Source organism: Alternaria incomplexa (assembly GCF_024043165.1).
Source record: "Alternaria incomplexa strain BMP 0042 chromosome Unknown scaffold_16, whole genome shotgun sequence".
In the NCBI taxonomy this organism is placed as follows: domain Eukaryota; kingdom Fungi; phylum Ascomycota; class Dothideomycetes; order Pleosporales; family Pleosporaceae; genus Alternaria; species Alternaria incomplexa.
In genome coordinates, this window is record NW_026249865.1 from 219,368 (window position 1) to 235,218 (window position 15,851).

Sequence of the window (15,851 nt, forward strand, 5' to 3'; positions counted from 1 at the left end):
CAAAATTATTTCCAACCTTTTGAAAAAGTTCCCCACGCGACTTGCGCTCTCACTGCGCATTTTACTTTACACTGCCAGCGCAATGTCTATGATCACAGCGACGACGTGGGTGCCGCGCGGCTATGCGGCGCCCTTTCCTTCACGGTACCAGTTCGACGAGGACGAGTACGAGCGCATATCCAAGCTGGCAAACCTCCAACTCGAGGATGCCAAGGAAGATCTCGAGGAAGCGCAAGCCGAAGAACGGAGCAAAAACGGAACTTCGACCAAGGCTTCCAAGAAGGACGATGAGTGCGTGCACTCACTAAACAAACTACCCCAAGACTAACGACTGGAAAGGGACGACGATGACGACCTCAAGGAATACGACCTCGAGCACTACGATGACGATGTTGCTGAAGACCGCGGCGATACCATGGCCATGTTCGGCAACGCGAAGAACCTGGTTTTCCACGAGAACGACGAGGACGATCCATACATCACGATGAAGGCTGGAGAGGAATCAGATGACGAAGAACGTGAGGAGCTTCAAATTCTGGCTACAGACAACTTGGTTCTGGCTGGTCGCATAGAAGACGAAGTCGCGCATCTTGAAGTCTACGTATACGAAGACGAGGACGACAATCTCTACGTGCACCACGACATCATGCTGCCCGCAATTCCACTTGCCGTCGAATGGTTAGATCTGCCCGTAGGCAAGTCGGTAGGCACAAGTGAGGGTAGGGGAAACTACGTCGCGGTTGGAACCATGGATCCTGATATCGAGATCTGGAACCTGGATGTGGTAGACAGCATGTACCCAGACGCAGTTCTTGGACAAGGCGCCGAGGACGCAAAGGCAGACAAGCCCAAAAAGAAGAAGAAGAAGTCGAAGAAGGCCAACGACGAGTTCCACGTCGATTCAGTCCTCTCACTCGCAGCCAACCGACAACACCGAAACTTCCTCGCTTCGTCATCAGCAGACAAGACTATCAAGCTGTGGGACTTGAACACGACAAAGTGTGCCAAGTCATACACGTACCACACAGACAAGGTCTGCTCCGTAGCCTGGCATCCCGTCGAGGCCACTGCTCTTCTCAGTGGTAGCTACGACAGGACTGTGGTCGCAGCCGATGTGCGCGCACCCGATGCAAAGGCGCCACGATGGGGTGTTGAGAGTGATGTCGAGACTGTGCGGTGGAATCCTCACGACCCGAACTACTTCTACGTAAGTGTGGCAGCACCAGCTTAATCACGTCGTACTAACAACCTCAGGTCTCTACTGAGAACGGTATGATACACTACCACGACGTCCGCAACGCGCCAAAAGACCCCTCTGCCTCAAAGCCAGTGTGGGTACTACAAGCTCATGACGATTCCATCTCTTCATTTGATATTAACCCAGTGATACCCGGTTACCTGGTCACAGGCTCCACAGACAAGCAAGTAAAACTGTGGAACATTCAAGACAACGGTCCCAGCATGGTTGTATCGCGGGATCTCGGTGTTGGGCGAGTATTCTCAACATCTTTTGCACCCGATAAAGAAGTGGGTTTCCGCCTTGCCGTCGCAGGTAGCAAAGGTGCAGTCCAGATCTGGGACACGAGCACCAACGCGGCCGTGCGTGCGGCTTTCGCGACCAAGGTGCCGGCTATCAGAGGAGATGGCAAGGAGAGGCTCGTGGGTCTGGAGGAACAGGACACAGACTCCGATACCGAGGAGGGCGAGAGCGATGAAGAGGGTGCCGAAAACGGTGATGAGAAGGGTTGGGAGTCGATGGAGGAGGACTAGACGATGATACCCTGGGCATATAGGAACTAAAGAGCGTCGCGAATGTACCAAGATCTATGCTATGTGTGCGGTGTTCTATATCCTGCACAATCAAGCCATCTGTGAAGCTTGTCCCCGCAACACTCGAGGCCATGTTTCGCGGGTCGCAATCGCGAGTCAGGTCCCGCACACGTTTCGAAAATTGTCCGAACCAGCTCGCCCTTACTTTTTAGCTCCTTTCATCTCATCTGAATCGAGTAGCCTCACCATGGCGCAGCATGATTCATAGTGGACTATTGTAATGACATCACTATCACCACGAGCAACCAAAATCAATAAACGATAAACGATAAACCCAGATTCGTTTTCTCTGCCATCGCATGAGCGTGACAAAGCAAAGTAGGAACGAGCGGGCGAACTCACAGCACTGGGCAGTCAGCAAGCGGCCGGCTGATCTGCGTTCGCAGCTTGGAGCCCTGGGTCTGGGCACCCTCATCGACACCAAGTGGACCTCGCTGCCTCAGGTTGCGATCTCGCGAGATGACGGCCAGATCGTCACCTCAAGGGCACCCGGTCTCGGCGCTTTACAGTTTCGAAACCACCAAGGACGCGCAAGGCAGAAACGCCAAAACCATCTCCCCTTTGATGATGCCCATGGCCAGCACACTGACATGCTCGGAGGCTGCGAGACAGCTGTCTATTCGTGCGTCTGCAAGGCACGCGTGGCGTCGAGTGAGCGGCCTGCTTTGGGCGCTTCTGCATAAGGTTCTAGAGTGCCATGTGACCGGATTGGGAGGGGGTTGACAGAAACGCCGTCCCCAACGCAACCACGGTACCGTTTGCGCAGGCATCGGTGCTTATCCATAATGCCATGCTATGCGTGCAGCGCATGCGCTGTCGGGGCTGAATGACAGCTGTACCTCCGACGGCCGACAGCACTTATTCGTCGCATATTTCTCCGTCATCTCACATGTCAATGCCGCGCGACAGGAAAGGGAAGGCCCTTAATTCAGCTCGGCAGCAGACCTCTGTTGTGGGAAGTGTTGAAACAGCGGGCCTTTGCAGCCCCAGCCAAAGGCGTGCGGATCTGGGAAACAGGCCAACGAGTCCCGGCTCAATCTGAGACGAATGGGCGGTAGATGCACTCTGTGCGAAGCGATCCCATTCGCCAGCTGTAGAAAACGTATCACTCACTAAACTTAGCCGGGCTGTGTCGACGCCACTAACTCAGTATCCCAGGAACCAATACATGCTGATTCGCTGCTTTTTGCTTGGTTCTGGCGTTCCCCCGGTCATTCCTACCAATCTTCGAGAGACATGTCGACGCGGCTTGGTTAGCCTGCCGCCCCGGGGATGCTGGTTTTTCAACCCATTCAGTCGCTCTATCGCGCGCCGCCCTCTTCTTCAGGCTTCCTCCCTTCCTTTGCCTTACGCGCTCTCGTTGCCTTCCACAGCAGCTATCATTCCCTCATTTCGCGGCCCGGTGTTCGCTCCTTACGACACAGCTGGTCTCTACGCTCTTTGACAGACGAACTTACTTCACATCCACCATTCATTCTTCACCCCATCGCTAAACGCCGCGATCTCAGCATCAGAAAACCGAAAATCAAACAAAGAACCCAGGACCCAAGGACTCGTCTGCATCACTGGAAGCAACCGTGCCGGACTCTCAAGCCAACATTCTAGCCGCATTTGTACCACAATTACGACTCCGACATCCACCGAAATCCAGTGCACTGTTACACTGCAAAGGGCACGCGTCCAAATACACCACCGATAGCACAGCGTGATCTTTTCCAGATCCTTTCTAGAACACGGCGACAAACGCATTAGTGCAACTCTAGCTCGCGACTGTTTGGATCTCGTGCCAGCCTCAAGCGCAATCTATCCCAGGCAGTACCCCGCATATCTGCATCGCACCAAAGTAGCGACCAACTACAGTCACCGCCAGAATTACCGGCCCCAGAACCGACAGCTGGACCCTTATCTGCAATATCGCACATCTACTTTGAATTAATCCATCAATATGTCTCTCGCTCGTGCCATGACAAGGCGCATCAAGCGGACAGAAGAGCCGAAGGACTCCACGGTGTCGCCGACTCGCAGCCAGAGTGTCAAAATGGCCAACAACAACTTTGACCGTTCCAAGATCTCTCTTCCTATCGCCCTGGTGTCGACTACCAACATGCTTTCGTACAATGCGCCCGACATCTCGACCCTCAGGAATGTCTCCTCTTCAACTTCCCTCAGCCACTCCTCGGCGGACGACTCGGACCACAGTGTGTCAACACGCTCCCGGGCCTCTTCGCATGGTTCAAGAGACACCACCCTAACTGATGCCTCTTCTGTGGCGTCTTCACCCATCTCGCCCGCGCCCAACCACCTTTCCGGCTACTTTTCATCCTCTGGCAAGCAACTGAAGAAGTCCGCCTCAACTACGAGTCTCAAGCAAGTCAAGGAGGAGACTGTAGAGGCAGTGCCTGCTATTCCCCAGAGGGCTCTCTCGCACAGCAAAAAGGCACATGAGCGTTTGGCGCACAAGCGATCGCTTCAGAATGTCAGCACTCGTGGCAGCATGAACTCGCGTGGAAGCGTCGGTTCTGCACGCCACTCGCGCGAACAGCGATCATCGCTCGACATGTTCAAGGGCACGATTGAAGAGGAGGACCACCCCTTTGGCCGTGAACTCGAGCAACTGAACGAAGTCGTCGAGGAGTTTGGCGGCGTAGTACGAGATGCAGAGACCGAAGCGGACATTTCCATCATGCGCTCGAAAAACCTCGCCGCTTTCTGCGCTGCCGACTACCTCTCAGAGATCCGCCCACTATTCAGCCATCGATTCGCCATCAAACACCAACCCGCACCCATGGCCTGGATTTGATCAAGCCTCCTTACTGTGCTCCCCGGACGGTCTCCTTTGCTCTCAGCCCTATACCTTAGACGATGTCTTACGCTCTCGTTTTCCGTGTACATACTTATAGGGACTGTGATCCCCACCACTCATTTGTCTAATTCTAGTTTTTCCATTGTTTTACTATCTACTTGCTGGCCTGGTTGGAAGGAACGCAACACGGCGTTTCGGACTGCCAGCGTCAGGCTTGGGCACTAATCCCACACTATCCCTAACGATCTCTCATGTTTATCTTGTACGATGTTATTGAAGAAGCGGTCAGCCGCAGGCGCTGTTGGAGGAATACGATGCATGGGTTTGGGTTGGCTGGACGGAGTGGTCACACTGCGCTCATGTCTTACTCAAATGGATGTGCTTCGAAATTGAAATGTACACATACATCTTATCTATCTTCCTGCCTGATTGTGATGTCTTCCGTCTACCCTGTCGCCTAGTAGTGTCCATGGGACCGGACGAAACTGGAAGGTGCCATCTGCGGCGTAGCACCTGCCAAAATCATAACCACAACCATGACAACCACTACATGTGAGGCCGTTCAGGAAGAAGCATGAAGGTGTTCATGCACCAAGCATGGTCCTCCCGAGCTCAAGCACACAGCGGGCGGCGGCAGACAAGGATGCCCTCTAGCGCGACCCGGAACCGGCGAAACACCTCGGCAGCCCTCCGATGCCATCTCAAACTTTTGGCCAGCAACAACCCCAAAAGCCGAATTGAAAGCGCCCCCCACACACGCCCAAGATGATATGTCGAACCTGTCTTCGCAGCGCCTCGCGCGCCCAAATAACCTCCTCCACACGCCCGCAACCCATGCGCTTCCTCACCACCACAACCCCCCTCCGCAACGCAACACCCATCTCCGCAAGCACCGCAACGCAATCTGCCGGCCGTCAAGGCGACTCGACTTCCTCGCACAACCCGCCAACCGCGACTTCCACATCTGCGGCTCAGCCGTTTAGCGAGCCGTTAACACCAGCCGCGAGTCCGGATTTGAAAGCCACGGCAGCGGAAGCCGCGAAGAAGAAGGCTGCCCCGCTGGTGAAAAGCAGTATACCAGCTGGCCAACCGCTGAAGGGGTTGAACTTTTTGAAAGATAGACAGGATCCTGTTGCGTTGGCTGACGACGAGTATCCGAGTTGGCTGTGGACGATATTGGATCGGCAGGAGAAGAAGGCGGATGCCGGGGCGGGAGATTTGTTCTGTACGTTCCTTGCCATTACATACTTCCCCACAAAGTCCATCATAGCATGGAGAAGAAGAACGACTTTCCTAACCATCCCACAGCGAAATCAAAGAAACAACGTCGTCTAGCCGCAAAACGCCTCCGCAAGGAACAAGCCATGAACCCCGAGATGCTGGTCCCCAAAGTCCCGCTATACGAACAGACGATTGATTTACCGGCCGGCGACGGTAGTTTGCAGGGCGCGGTCAAGGCGCAGGATGCGAGAGAGGAGTTGACAAAGGCGATGAGGAATAAGCGGAGGGCGGGGATTAAGGAGGCTAATTTCTTGAAGGCTATGGGGTAGACTGTGGGAGAGCTTTTTCTGCTGGTGGGCAGGATGTTGTGGTGGTGGCGGTGTACAATATGGGAGATGCACGACTATCACGATATGTATAAACATCTGTGGGTTTAGAGATATGTACCTTGGAGAGTGGACATGTTGGCTGATATGAAGCATACGCTTGACTTGATTACTCTCAACATACACTGCAAAACAGACAAGGATACCAAGCACAAGGGTTCAAAACATGGATTCTCGCAAAACACCCGTATAACTACTTTTAACACAGCCCAAACCACCAACTAAAAACGCCACAAATGCACCCTCATCTCCCATCCCACCAACCTAAGCAACATCCACAAACCCCCTCTTCTTCCTATTCTCCTCCCCATCCATCTTATCCACATCCTCCCACCTAACCAACCTCGCCTCATCCACCCTCTCCCCCACAAACCTCAACGCCGCAACATTAAACCCAATCAGATCCTTGTTGCCCATGAGTGTACTCCGCAAATCATTGCGCATACCTTCCAACACGGTCTTGAGTTCGCGACTGGAGACAATCTGCTTCTGATGCGTTTTGAGCATGAAGAAGAGGACGCGGCAGGTCAATGTCACATTCCACTGTTTGCGCACCCAGATAGCGAGGAAAGTGAAGAGAGCGGGGAGAGATGAGAAGGGGAGGACGAGTAACGCGTCGTGCAGTTGCGCAGCGGGGATCTTGGAGAGGGTGTTGAGGACGTGGCGCTCGGCGGAGATGTTGCCTAGAGCGAGGAAAAGGGGGTTACGCTGTGGCGGAGCGATTTTGGGGTTGGTTCTGCGTTGGGCTTCCCAGTCTCGGACGACTTCGAGGTCGGCGATGCCTAGGTCCAGTGCTTCTTGGATGCGCTCTCCGGCGGTGAGGGTTGTGATGGTTTGTTTGCTGGCGTCGACGGCCTCGGCGCGGGTGCCGGTGGGGTCTTCGTCGTCTTCGAGGTTCGTGGCGAGAGTCTTTTCGTACATTTCTTCTAGCTCGCGTTCGCGCTCTTCTTCGAGGAAGATGGGTTCGTCGGAGCGGGTCCAGATGCGTATGCTCTTGTCGTGGCTGGCTGTGACGATGAAGTCGCCTGTTCGCGCGACGGTCATGGCCCAGATTTCGCCGTGGTGGCCTCTGAACTTTTGAACTTGTTGGAACTTGTCGCCGTCCCAGCTTTTGATCGTGCGGTCTTTGGAGGCGCTGAAGAAGATGTGGCGTTCGTCGTTGTCGACGGGATGCGGGATGAAGGATATTTGCATGATGCTGTCTTCGTGGCCGAAAAGCGCCTTGTGACAGTCTCCAAAGTCGAGACCCCAGATGCGGACGTTCTTGTCGGCAGAACAGGTCGCGATGAGCTTGCTGTCGCTGGAAATCGACATGTTGAGTACAGGCAGCTTGTGGCCGTAGAGATTGAGGAAGAGCTTTAATGAGTCTACGAAGAAGACTTTCACGGTGTTGTCGAGCGTCGCTACGGCGAGTAACTTTGAGTCGGGTGAAAACTGCACGCTTAGAACGTCGTCGTTGACCTTGAGTATGCGCGACTGAGTCAGCTTCAAACGAGGTGTTGTGCGTTTTGTTCCCGGTATTTCTTCCTGGACAATGTCGAAATTCCAGAACTTGATGGACTTGTCGGCGCTGCCAGTGGCGAGTGACTTTCCGTCGGGGTGAACTTGCATAGTCCAAACAGCCCCCTCGTGTGCATTGATCTTGTCCAGCAATGTGGATGCCGCTATGTCGTACAATTCGATATCGCCATCCTTGGTTCCTACAACAACGATCTTGTCTCCTGGTAAGAACGCACAGCAAAGTGCATAGCCGCATTCTAGAGTGCGCAGGCAGTTTTGTGTCTTGACATTCCAGATCTTCAGTCCTCCACTTGACGCGGATGCCAGCATGCGATCATCGGAACTGAGTGCAAGTGCTCGTACATCGTTTCGATGGCCAGAGAGTTCAACAGATAGTGTGCGGCTGTAGTCGGGTGCTTCCTCGCTCTTCGTCTTGCTTCTTTGGGGTATCTCGTAAACGTCGATGAGGTTGTTGTTTGTGCCGACCAGTAGCTGTAGCTTCTTCGTTCCTTTGATGTGCATCCATGCGACTGATCTCACTTTCCCGGCTGTTCGTACGGTCACATAGGGTACAAAGACTTCGCCAATCTCGGCATCCGCAGCGTCGACTTTGTCGTCGGCATCAGCATCGTCTTCGATGTCTCCGTTTTTCTCGGTCTTGGCCTTTTCTCGCCTCCTCTTCCTCTTCCTGATCAGGGCTTTGCGGACCTCTTCTGGCGTTTTTATCCGCCATATCTCAACGGCCTTCTCTGCGCCATGCACAGCGATGTAATCTGCCTTGGCGTAAAAGGAAATTCCTTGTGTCCTGTCCTTGCCCATCCGATATAGTATGCCTCTGGATGTAAGGTATTCCTGTTCGAACCCTTCGCCGATTGATGACCCTGCTCTTCGAAGCCCTGCCTGGTCGATAGCCCAGACTTTGAGTTCTCCGTCATTGCCGGCAGTTATGCAACCGCTACCATCCGGCGAAACACCAAGAGCCCAGCATTCTCCGTTTGTTTGTGCAATGTGCGTCTCGATGCAGTGCTGAGTCGTGACATCCCAGATCTTGATCAACGCGTCTTTGCTAGTCGATAGTAGGAAAGCTTGATCTGCATCCACGTCCATCTCTTCGTACTCCACACCATCTTCTTGCGGAGCACTAGCAGGATGGAGGAACTGCAGGCCAGTAATTTGGCCCTTGTGCCCTCTCAGCTTGAACAAGCCGGTTTCCGAGACCAGATCCCACACGACAATGTCCGTATCCTTGGCACCACTCGCCAGCCGTACTCCACTCTGGTCAAAAGTCAAGACTGTGACAGCGGATTTGTGACCATTGAAGCTGATGATGACGGTCGACGTTCGCGCATCCCATATGCGTATGCTTCCGTCGGCGTAGCCCACAGCGAAGACATCTGGGTCGATATCGCTCCGGCATATTACGGTAACTTCCTCGGTACAGGTGTTGTCGCGCCACCTGCTCATGAGTTCGCCCTTCTTTACATCCCAGCACAGCACTTCCTCGTTGGCGGCGGCGTATGCGCGTCCGGCGCCTGCGACTCGACTCGAACCGGGCTGCGTGAGGCCTTCGGGGGTCCATACAATGTTGGAAGTGGCAGTCGCGACCACGCCGAAAGCATCGGACTGCTCATACTTGCTACGAATTAGTTAGTACGAGCTCTGTTCGAGTTGCGCTGCATGTGCGCATTACCTGTATGATTTGACCATTTTGCGCCGCCTCTATGAAATTCCGGATATGACGTGAGGGGAGGGTTTGAAGGATCTCAGGTTCAGTCTCTTCAGGTCATTGCGCTCCTCAGACAATGTTCGCGGGTATGCGCCACTGGTAACGGTCGGGTTGGGAGTTGGTTACTTTCTCGAAACTTTTTAGACAAGGGCCAACCCCACGGATTGCGCTAGACCCACCTTCCAGCATCACAGCACACCTCCGTCCTCCGCATCACCGCCCTCGAATAGCTCCCCGCCCGACGACGCCCATCCGCCTACGAGGAGCTGAACCGCCAACATGCTTCTTCTCGACTATCAAAACGTCCTGATCGAATCCCTCCTAAGGGAACGAATCAATGGGTGCGCCATACCCCGCTGCCTTCCGCTCCGCAGCACCAGCCAGGTAGCTAACAGCACATAGAGGAGCTACCGCCAACATTGACCAGGTCGTCTCCGACTTCGACGGCGTCACCTTCCACATCTCAACCCCGGAGAGCAAGACCAAGATACTAGTGTCATTGCACATTAAGTGCTTCAAGGAGCTGGTCCAATACGGCGCGCAGGCAGTGCTGGAGCGAGAGTATGGGCCTTATATCGTGGAGCCAGAGTCTGGCTACGACTTCTCCGTGCTGGTAGATTTGGAGAACCTGCCAGAAGAGCAAGGTACGGTCTTTTGTCAGACTGCTGGAACAAGGTGCTGACGGTGTGCAGATGCCAAAGAAGACCTGGTCAGGCGCGTTTCCCTCCTCAAGCGGAACGCCATGGCTGCACCCTTCGAGCAAGCCTTCGACGAGTTCCATGAGTTGCAGGAGGAAGCCTCCAAGTACACATCCGAGTCGGCGCCACAGGGTGTAGCAGAGGGCGGTGCCGTGCGCGCGATCCACTACCGAGAGGAGGAAGCCATCTACATCAAGGCCAGCCACGACCGTGTCACCGTCATCTTCTCCACCGTCTTCCGGGAAGAGACAGACAGGATATTCGGAAAGGTCTTCCTTCAGGAGTTCGTTGACGCCAGGCGGAGAGCTATTCAGAACGCACCACAAGTGCTGTTCAGGAATGACCCGCCGCTTGAGCTGCAAGGCATCCCCGGAGTTGACAACTCTGGCTCGGCTGAGATTGGCTACATCACATTTGGTGGGTCGCCTAACACGATTGACTGTACGTCCTGCTAACCTCTGCAGTACTGTTCCCTCGCCATCTCGCCAAGCAACGGCGCGATGAGGTTATTTCACACATTCAAACCTTCCGCGATTACTTCCACTACCATATCAAGGCTTCCAAGGCTTTCATCCACACAAGAATGCGCAAGCGGACCGCAGACTTCCTCCAAGGTACGTTGTGCCATGTTGCCTGCGCCAGGTTTATGCTGACAAACTACAGTCCTTCGCAGAGCCCGACCCGAGACGGAGGAGAAGGAGAAGAAGACCGCCAGCGGCCGTACTTTCAAGGTCCAGGCATAGACAAAAATGAGAGATCGTTTCGATTACAAGGCGGCATGCGCTGCACATGTCTAGTGAATTGAGGAGGGTCATTGATGGCCAATGCAGGATGAAGTATCAGAGAGAGCGTACCATGTAGTTAGCGATGATTGAACCCGCCTGATAACAGGCAAGAGCAAGCCTATCATCACACTCCTGCCTGCCTTTCGGTGTATAACATGAGTCCATACCCAAGTCACTATGCCGTGCGGGGACTAGCGCAAGTCGCGACTGCCACTCCGAACGCGTCCCTGGCACACACCCACCTTGCGCCAAACCAGCGTTGCCCCTCCCTGCAGCCAACCGCCATGTCCGAAGGAACCAGGCCAAAATACGACAACCTCCCGGGCATTGACACCGCTCCGGACATCTACGAGACCCCCGAGCTCGCCGAAGATGTGTCTACAATCCAAGCCTCCACCGCCGTTTCCGAGTCCGACGGCGAAGGCGACGGTGACGACCCGAGGGACTCAGCAGTTCGGCACCAGCGACTCCAACCAGATCAAGCACGCAACCGCTTCCAGCCTTCACGGATAGACGCCCGCGGGGTCGATTTCTCGGACAACATCACCGCACAACGGCAGTCCTACCGCACATCAACACGGCGCCAGCGAAGGCGAGGCGAGATAATAGGAGACGACAGCGATGAAGAAGAGGAAGGCTTTGCGAAGAAGCTATTGCGGATCAAGCGAGAGCTAGCCGGGTTGGAGGAGGAGTACGAACGAAGAGTGGAGAGCGGGGACAAGTCCAAGATTGAGGAGCAAGACCCGAGGGAGTTGATGGAGACCATAGCAAGCAAAGTCGACACCATATACACAGCACACAAGGGCGGGGCACGGGGCGCACAAGCTATACTCGACCGGACGGTACAAAAGTTTGAGAGCTACAAGCCCTTTGATCCTAGCACGACGCTCAGCGAAGCCATCGCAAACAAGCCGCCGCTACCAGGCACCCAGATTCAGAGGGGTCAGCTCGAAGTAGTGCTGAACCACGCGGCAGAGTTTGATAAGCGCATAACGCAGATTGAGAACAATCTGGGCCTCAACGGGAACACAATGCCGGAGCTCAGTGACCAAACGCCTTTTCCTGTTGCTTCTACTCTGACGAGGTTGGAGCAGACGCTCAGCTTGATTGGGGATGCTTCGAGCAACAACTTGGACGCCGTCACACAGAACGTCAAGAAGCTCACAGCAGAAGCGGAGCATCTGAAGGAAATTCGGCATGAAGCTGCACAGGCTAGCTCAAATTCTGGCGACAACAAGGCGGTGACCTATCCAGACCAAGAGGCTAAGATCAACGCGCTGTATGGCACATTGCCTTCCATCGATAAGCTGTCGCCCGTTCTTCCTCTGGTCCTCGAGCGTCTGCGCACACTGCGACTCGTGCACACAAGTGCTTGGCAAGCCGATCAAGTATTGACTCAGTTAGAAAGCCGACAATCAAAGCAGGAGCAGGAGATCAAGCGGTGGGAGCGCCAACTTGAGGTTCTGGAGAGGGACTACAAGAAGGCCGAGGCCACCACGGTCAACAATGTCAAGACCGTTGGCAATGATGTCAAGATGCTGGAGGAGAAGATGGCCAAGCTGCTTGCAGGAGGCCAGGAGGAGTAGGTGTGCCGCGGCGGACTACGACTTCGCGGTCACCACTGCCTTGATCCAGCTCAGCTGTGCTGAAGTCACGCGGATATCAATACCCCCGAGATGCTTGCAACAATCCTGTATCGAGACGCCCAGCGCATTCGGTAGGCGTACCCGGTTATAGCATGTCGATCACTTTCGAGATACCCAATAGACAGTTGCTACTCATAATCAATCAAACCAACACCGTGTTTATCTGTAGTTGTCGTCATCCTTCACATGAAGGTTGGGAATGGATCATCGTGATACTAAACTTAAACGCCGGACGCCACCGGACACATGTTCCCCGGGGGATCAGCCAACCGGAGTGGTTGGCTCTCCGCACGTTAGCGAGTGCCTATCCCGCAAGCTGTGTACGAGGTCGTGGACGCATCTGAGCATAGTTTCGCAAGCACTAGCTGCTATTGCGCCGAAGCATGATCGGTCAACATGAGGAGAACATGGCCACGCTGGGAAGTAATCTTCGTCATGATGCTGCAGACGGCTAGGTGGAGCTATTGTGGTGTGAGGCAGGCGATAGCATCGGCGATTTCCACGTCCAAGGCCGACCAAATTTATGTTCGAGCTTCCCTCAATTGCTCTTCCGCAACAGCTGAACTTTCTCCCAACCTACCGGAATTATCGCTAAACCTCCGCAATGGCCAAGCGCAAAAATGAGGCGCCTGCGCATGGCAAGGCGAAAAAGAAGAGAGCCATCTCCGACGACGAGGCGCATAACAATTTCCGCAGCGGTCTCTTCGACAGCAAAGTACTCGAGGGATATACGAGCGAATACGCGGATTCGCAGCCGTATGCATTAATCTCCGCACTTTCGACCCATGACGTTCTAATTGAACCATAGCTACAAGCACGCCGTAATTCATAACCTCGTCGACGATACTCTCTTACGCAATGTCCGCAACGAAATCCGCGAGCACATCCACTTTACTCCCAAAGAGACAGACATCTACAAGATTCATCAATCCGGCGATCTCGCAAACCTCGATGGCCTCCACGACTCTGCGCTCAAGCGCCTGCCTTCCCTGCTCACCCTGCGCGACTCGCTGTACTCGTCTGCCTTTCGCAAGTACCTATCTTCGATAACAGGATCTGGGCCATTGAGTGGTGTCAAGACGGACATGGCAGTGGTAGGTTGCGCGACGCATTGTCTGAGGAACTGTACTGACTGCGGCGCAGAATGTATACACACCAGGATGTCACTTGCTTTGCCACGACGACGTCATCGGAAGCCGGCGTGTAAGTTGGATTCTGTATCTGCTGGACCCTGACATTCCTTGGAAGCCAGAATGGGGAGGTGCATTACGACTGTACCCAACCGAGCACCTCGAGACACCAGACGGCGACAAGGTTAGGGTGCCACAACCAGACTTTTCGCTATCGATACCTCCGGCATGGAATCAGCTCTCTTTCTTCACCGTTCAGCCTGGCGAGAGTTTCCACGACGTCGAGGAGGTCTACAGGAGAGGGTTGGAAGAGAAGGCAGAAGAAGACGGTGGTCGCGTTCGCATGGCCATCAGCGGGTGGTTCCACATTCCGCAAGAGGGCGAGGAAGGCTACGAAGAGGGTCTCGAAGAGAAGCTGGCAGAGAAGAGCTCGCTTGCCCAACTGCAGGGAGGCAAGGCGGACGTTTTCGACGAGCCGCAATCACACTGGGTCGACAACCCAGACTGGGAAGAGCAGGCGAAACAAGAGGACGACGAGCTGACTGAAAACGACATTGATTTCCTGATCAAGTTTATGAACCCAAACTACCTCGTTCCGGACACAGTGGAGGAGCTGTCAAACATGTTTGGCGACGAGTCGTCGTTACGACTGGCACAGTTCCTGTCTAATAAGTTCTCCGCGCGGTTACGGGAGTACCTTGAGTCGAAAGACCACGAGGCGAACCCAAGCCTACCCAACAACCCGCACTCCAAGGAGTCGATGGTTGGTGTCGCACGACCACCACACAAGCAGCGCTATCTCTACCGAAAAGCTATTCAGCCAATACCGACCACACCGTACCCCGAGAACGACGGTATGACACCATACGACGACCTCGTCGACATCCTCTTCCCGCACCCAGCGTTCATGAAGTGGATCTCTCTTGTCACCGGTATCACACTCACCAAGAGCAACATCTTCGCGCGCCGTTTCCGGCGAGGTCTCGACTACACACTCGCGACCGCTTACGAGGAAGAAGACCCCCAGCTAGAAGTTTGCCTCGGCATCACGCCCTCTCGCGGCTGGGGTGACGAAGACGAAGAGCCTGAAGAAGGCGCCGAGGAAGAACCCAAGCAAAACGGCAGCAGCAGCAAAAAGAGTAAAAAGAAGGGCAAAGCAAAGGAACCGGAACCCAAGCCCGAAGAGGAGGTCGGCGGCTACGAAATGTACATGGCCGGCGAAGACGATGCCGATCACCCCAGCGTGCCTACCGGCGAAGCCTCAACGTCTACTGGTGCAGGTCAGCGCCGCAAAGCAAAGGCTGATCCTGCTATCTACAAGTCTGCGGCTGACGACGAGGACGATGGTATCTTGTTCAGTCAGCCTGCAGCTTGGAATAACCTCGCTATTGTGCTGAGGGATCGGGGTGTGTTGCGGTTCACCAAGTATGTTAGTAAGAGTGCGAAGGGGGACCGGTGGGATGTCTGTGCTGAGTATGGGGTTGAGTTTGGGGAGGATGAGGATGATGAGGATGATGAATGAGTAGGTAGGTTTGCAGATTACATCAAGATGACAATATGCAAAGTAGATGGCTCAACGACAATGTAGGCCTTACGTCTAGATGAAAACATGCAGAGTAGATGACCTAACGGCAATGCAGGCCTGACATCTAGATAAAAACATGCAGAGTAAATGACCGAACGGCAATGTAGACCTTACATGAAGATGAAAACACGCAAAGTAAATGACCCAACGACAATATAGGCTCCTAGCTTCCGGTTTGACCTCAGCTGGTTCATCACTTGTACATCGAACCAGCAATATATATCTTAGTTCTACCGTCCTGCGTTTAACTACCTTATTAAAGAATAATACTAAACACTCTAGGGCCTACGTTAATCTTACAGTACGTAATTTATTTACTTTTATCTTAATGTAGACTGCAGACCTGTTTACTCTCTTCCTTAAACGAGCTTAAGTCCGAGCTATATCCGTCGGCATCCGCTCGTAACCGACCCGTGGACTAGTGCGACAACAGCACCAGCTGGGCATCCTCACTCCAGGGCTCCTCTCATTCCGTGAGGTGCACTACTCGCCCGCTATCGTATCGCGATGCAGACACTAACCATTCCTGCCTCTGTTAGTA

The 15,851-nt window shown here is 54.1% G+C and overlaps 7 protein-coding genes across 7 annotated transcripts; 6 read left to right on the top strand and 1 right to left on the bottom strand.

Moving 5' to 3' along the window:
* Window positions 1-82: 82 nt before the first annotated feature.
* J4E90_009460 (uncharacterized protein) lies at window positions 83-1,770 on the top strand (the record flags this gene model as incomplete). Its single annotated transcript, XM_051438979.1, has 3 exons — window positions 83-291; window positions 340-1,207; window positions 1,255-1,770. 3 exons carry the CDS (start codon window positions 83-85, stop codon window positions 1,768-1,770), a joined length of 1,593 nt encoding a protein of 530 aa, XP_051287056.1.
* A 2,005-nt stretch (window positions 1,771-3,775) lies between these two features.
* On the top strand, window positions 3,776-4,630 carry J4E90_009461 (uncharacterized protein; the record flags this gene model as incomplete). Its single annotated transcript, XM_051438980.1, has 1 exon — window positions 3,776-4,630. One exon carries the CDS (start codon window positions 3,776-3,778, stop codon window positions 4,628-4,630), a length of 855 nt encoding a protein of 284 aa, XP_051287057.1.
* An 837-nt stretch (window positions 4,631-5,467) lies between these two features.
* Window positions 5,468-6,183, top strand: J4E90_009462 (uncharacterized protein; the record flags this gene model as incomplete). The annotated part of the gene is made up of 2 exons (XM_051438981.1): window positions 5,468-5,858; window positions 5,942-6,183. 2 exons carry the CDS (start codon window positions 5,468-5,470, stop codon window positions 6,181-6,183), a joined length of 633 nt encoding a protein of 210 aa, XP_051287058.1.
* Window positions 6,184-6,504: 321 nt separating this feature from the next.
* J4E90_009463 (uncharacterized protein) lies at window positions 6,505-9,447 on the bottom strand (the record flags this gene model as incomplete). The annotated part of the gene is made up of 2 exons (XM_051438982.1): window positions 6,505-9,376; window positions 9,431-9,447. The coding sequence occupies 2 exons, from the start codon at window positions 9,445-9,447 to the stop codon at window positions 6,505-6,507; spliced, it is 2,889 nt and encodes a 962-aa protein (XP_051287059.1).
* A 298-nt stretch (window positions 9,448-9,745) lies between these two features.
* Window positions 9,746-10,907, top strand: J4E90_009464 (uncharacterized protein; the record flags this gene model as incomplete). Its single annotated transcript, XM_051438983.1, has 5 exons — window positions 9,746-9,807; window positions 9,869-10,110; window positions 10,159-10,581; window positions 10,629-10,778; window positions 10,828-10,907. The coding sequence occupies 5 exons, from the start codon at window positions 9,746-9,748 to the stop codon at window positions 10,905-10,907; spliced, it is 957 nt and encodes a 318-aa protein (XP_051287060.1).
* A 326-nt stretch (window positions 10,908-11,233) lies between these two features.
* Window positions 11,234-12,535, top strand: J4E90_009465 (uncharacterized protein; the record flags this gene model as incomplete). Its single annotated transcript, XM_051438984.1, has 1 exon — window positions 11,234-12,535. The coding sequence occupies one exon, from the start codon at window positions 11,234-11,236 to the stop codon at window positions 12,533-12,535; it is 1,302 nt and encodes a 433-aa protein (XP_051287061.1).
* Window positions 12,536-13,199: 664 nt separating this feature from the next.
* J4E90_009466 (uncharacterized protein) lies at window positions 13,200-15,247 on the top strand (the record flags this gene model as incomplete). The annotated part of the gene is made up of 3 exons (XM_051438985.1): window positions 13,200-13,351; window positions 13,404-13,689; window positions 13,739-15,247. The coding sequence occupies 3 exons, from the start codon at window positions 13,200-13,202 to the stop codon at window positions 15,245-15,247; spliced, it is 1,947 nt and encodes a 648-aa protein (XP_051287062.1).
* Window positions 15,248-15,851: the final 604 nt, after the last annotated feature.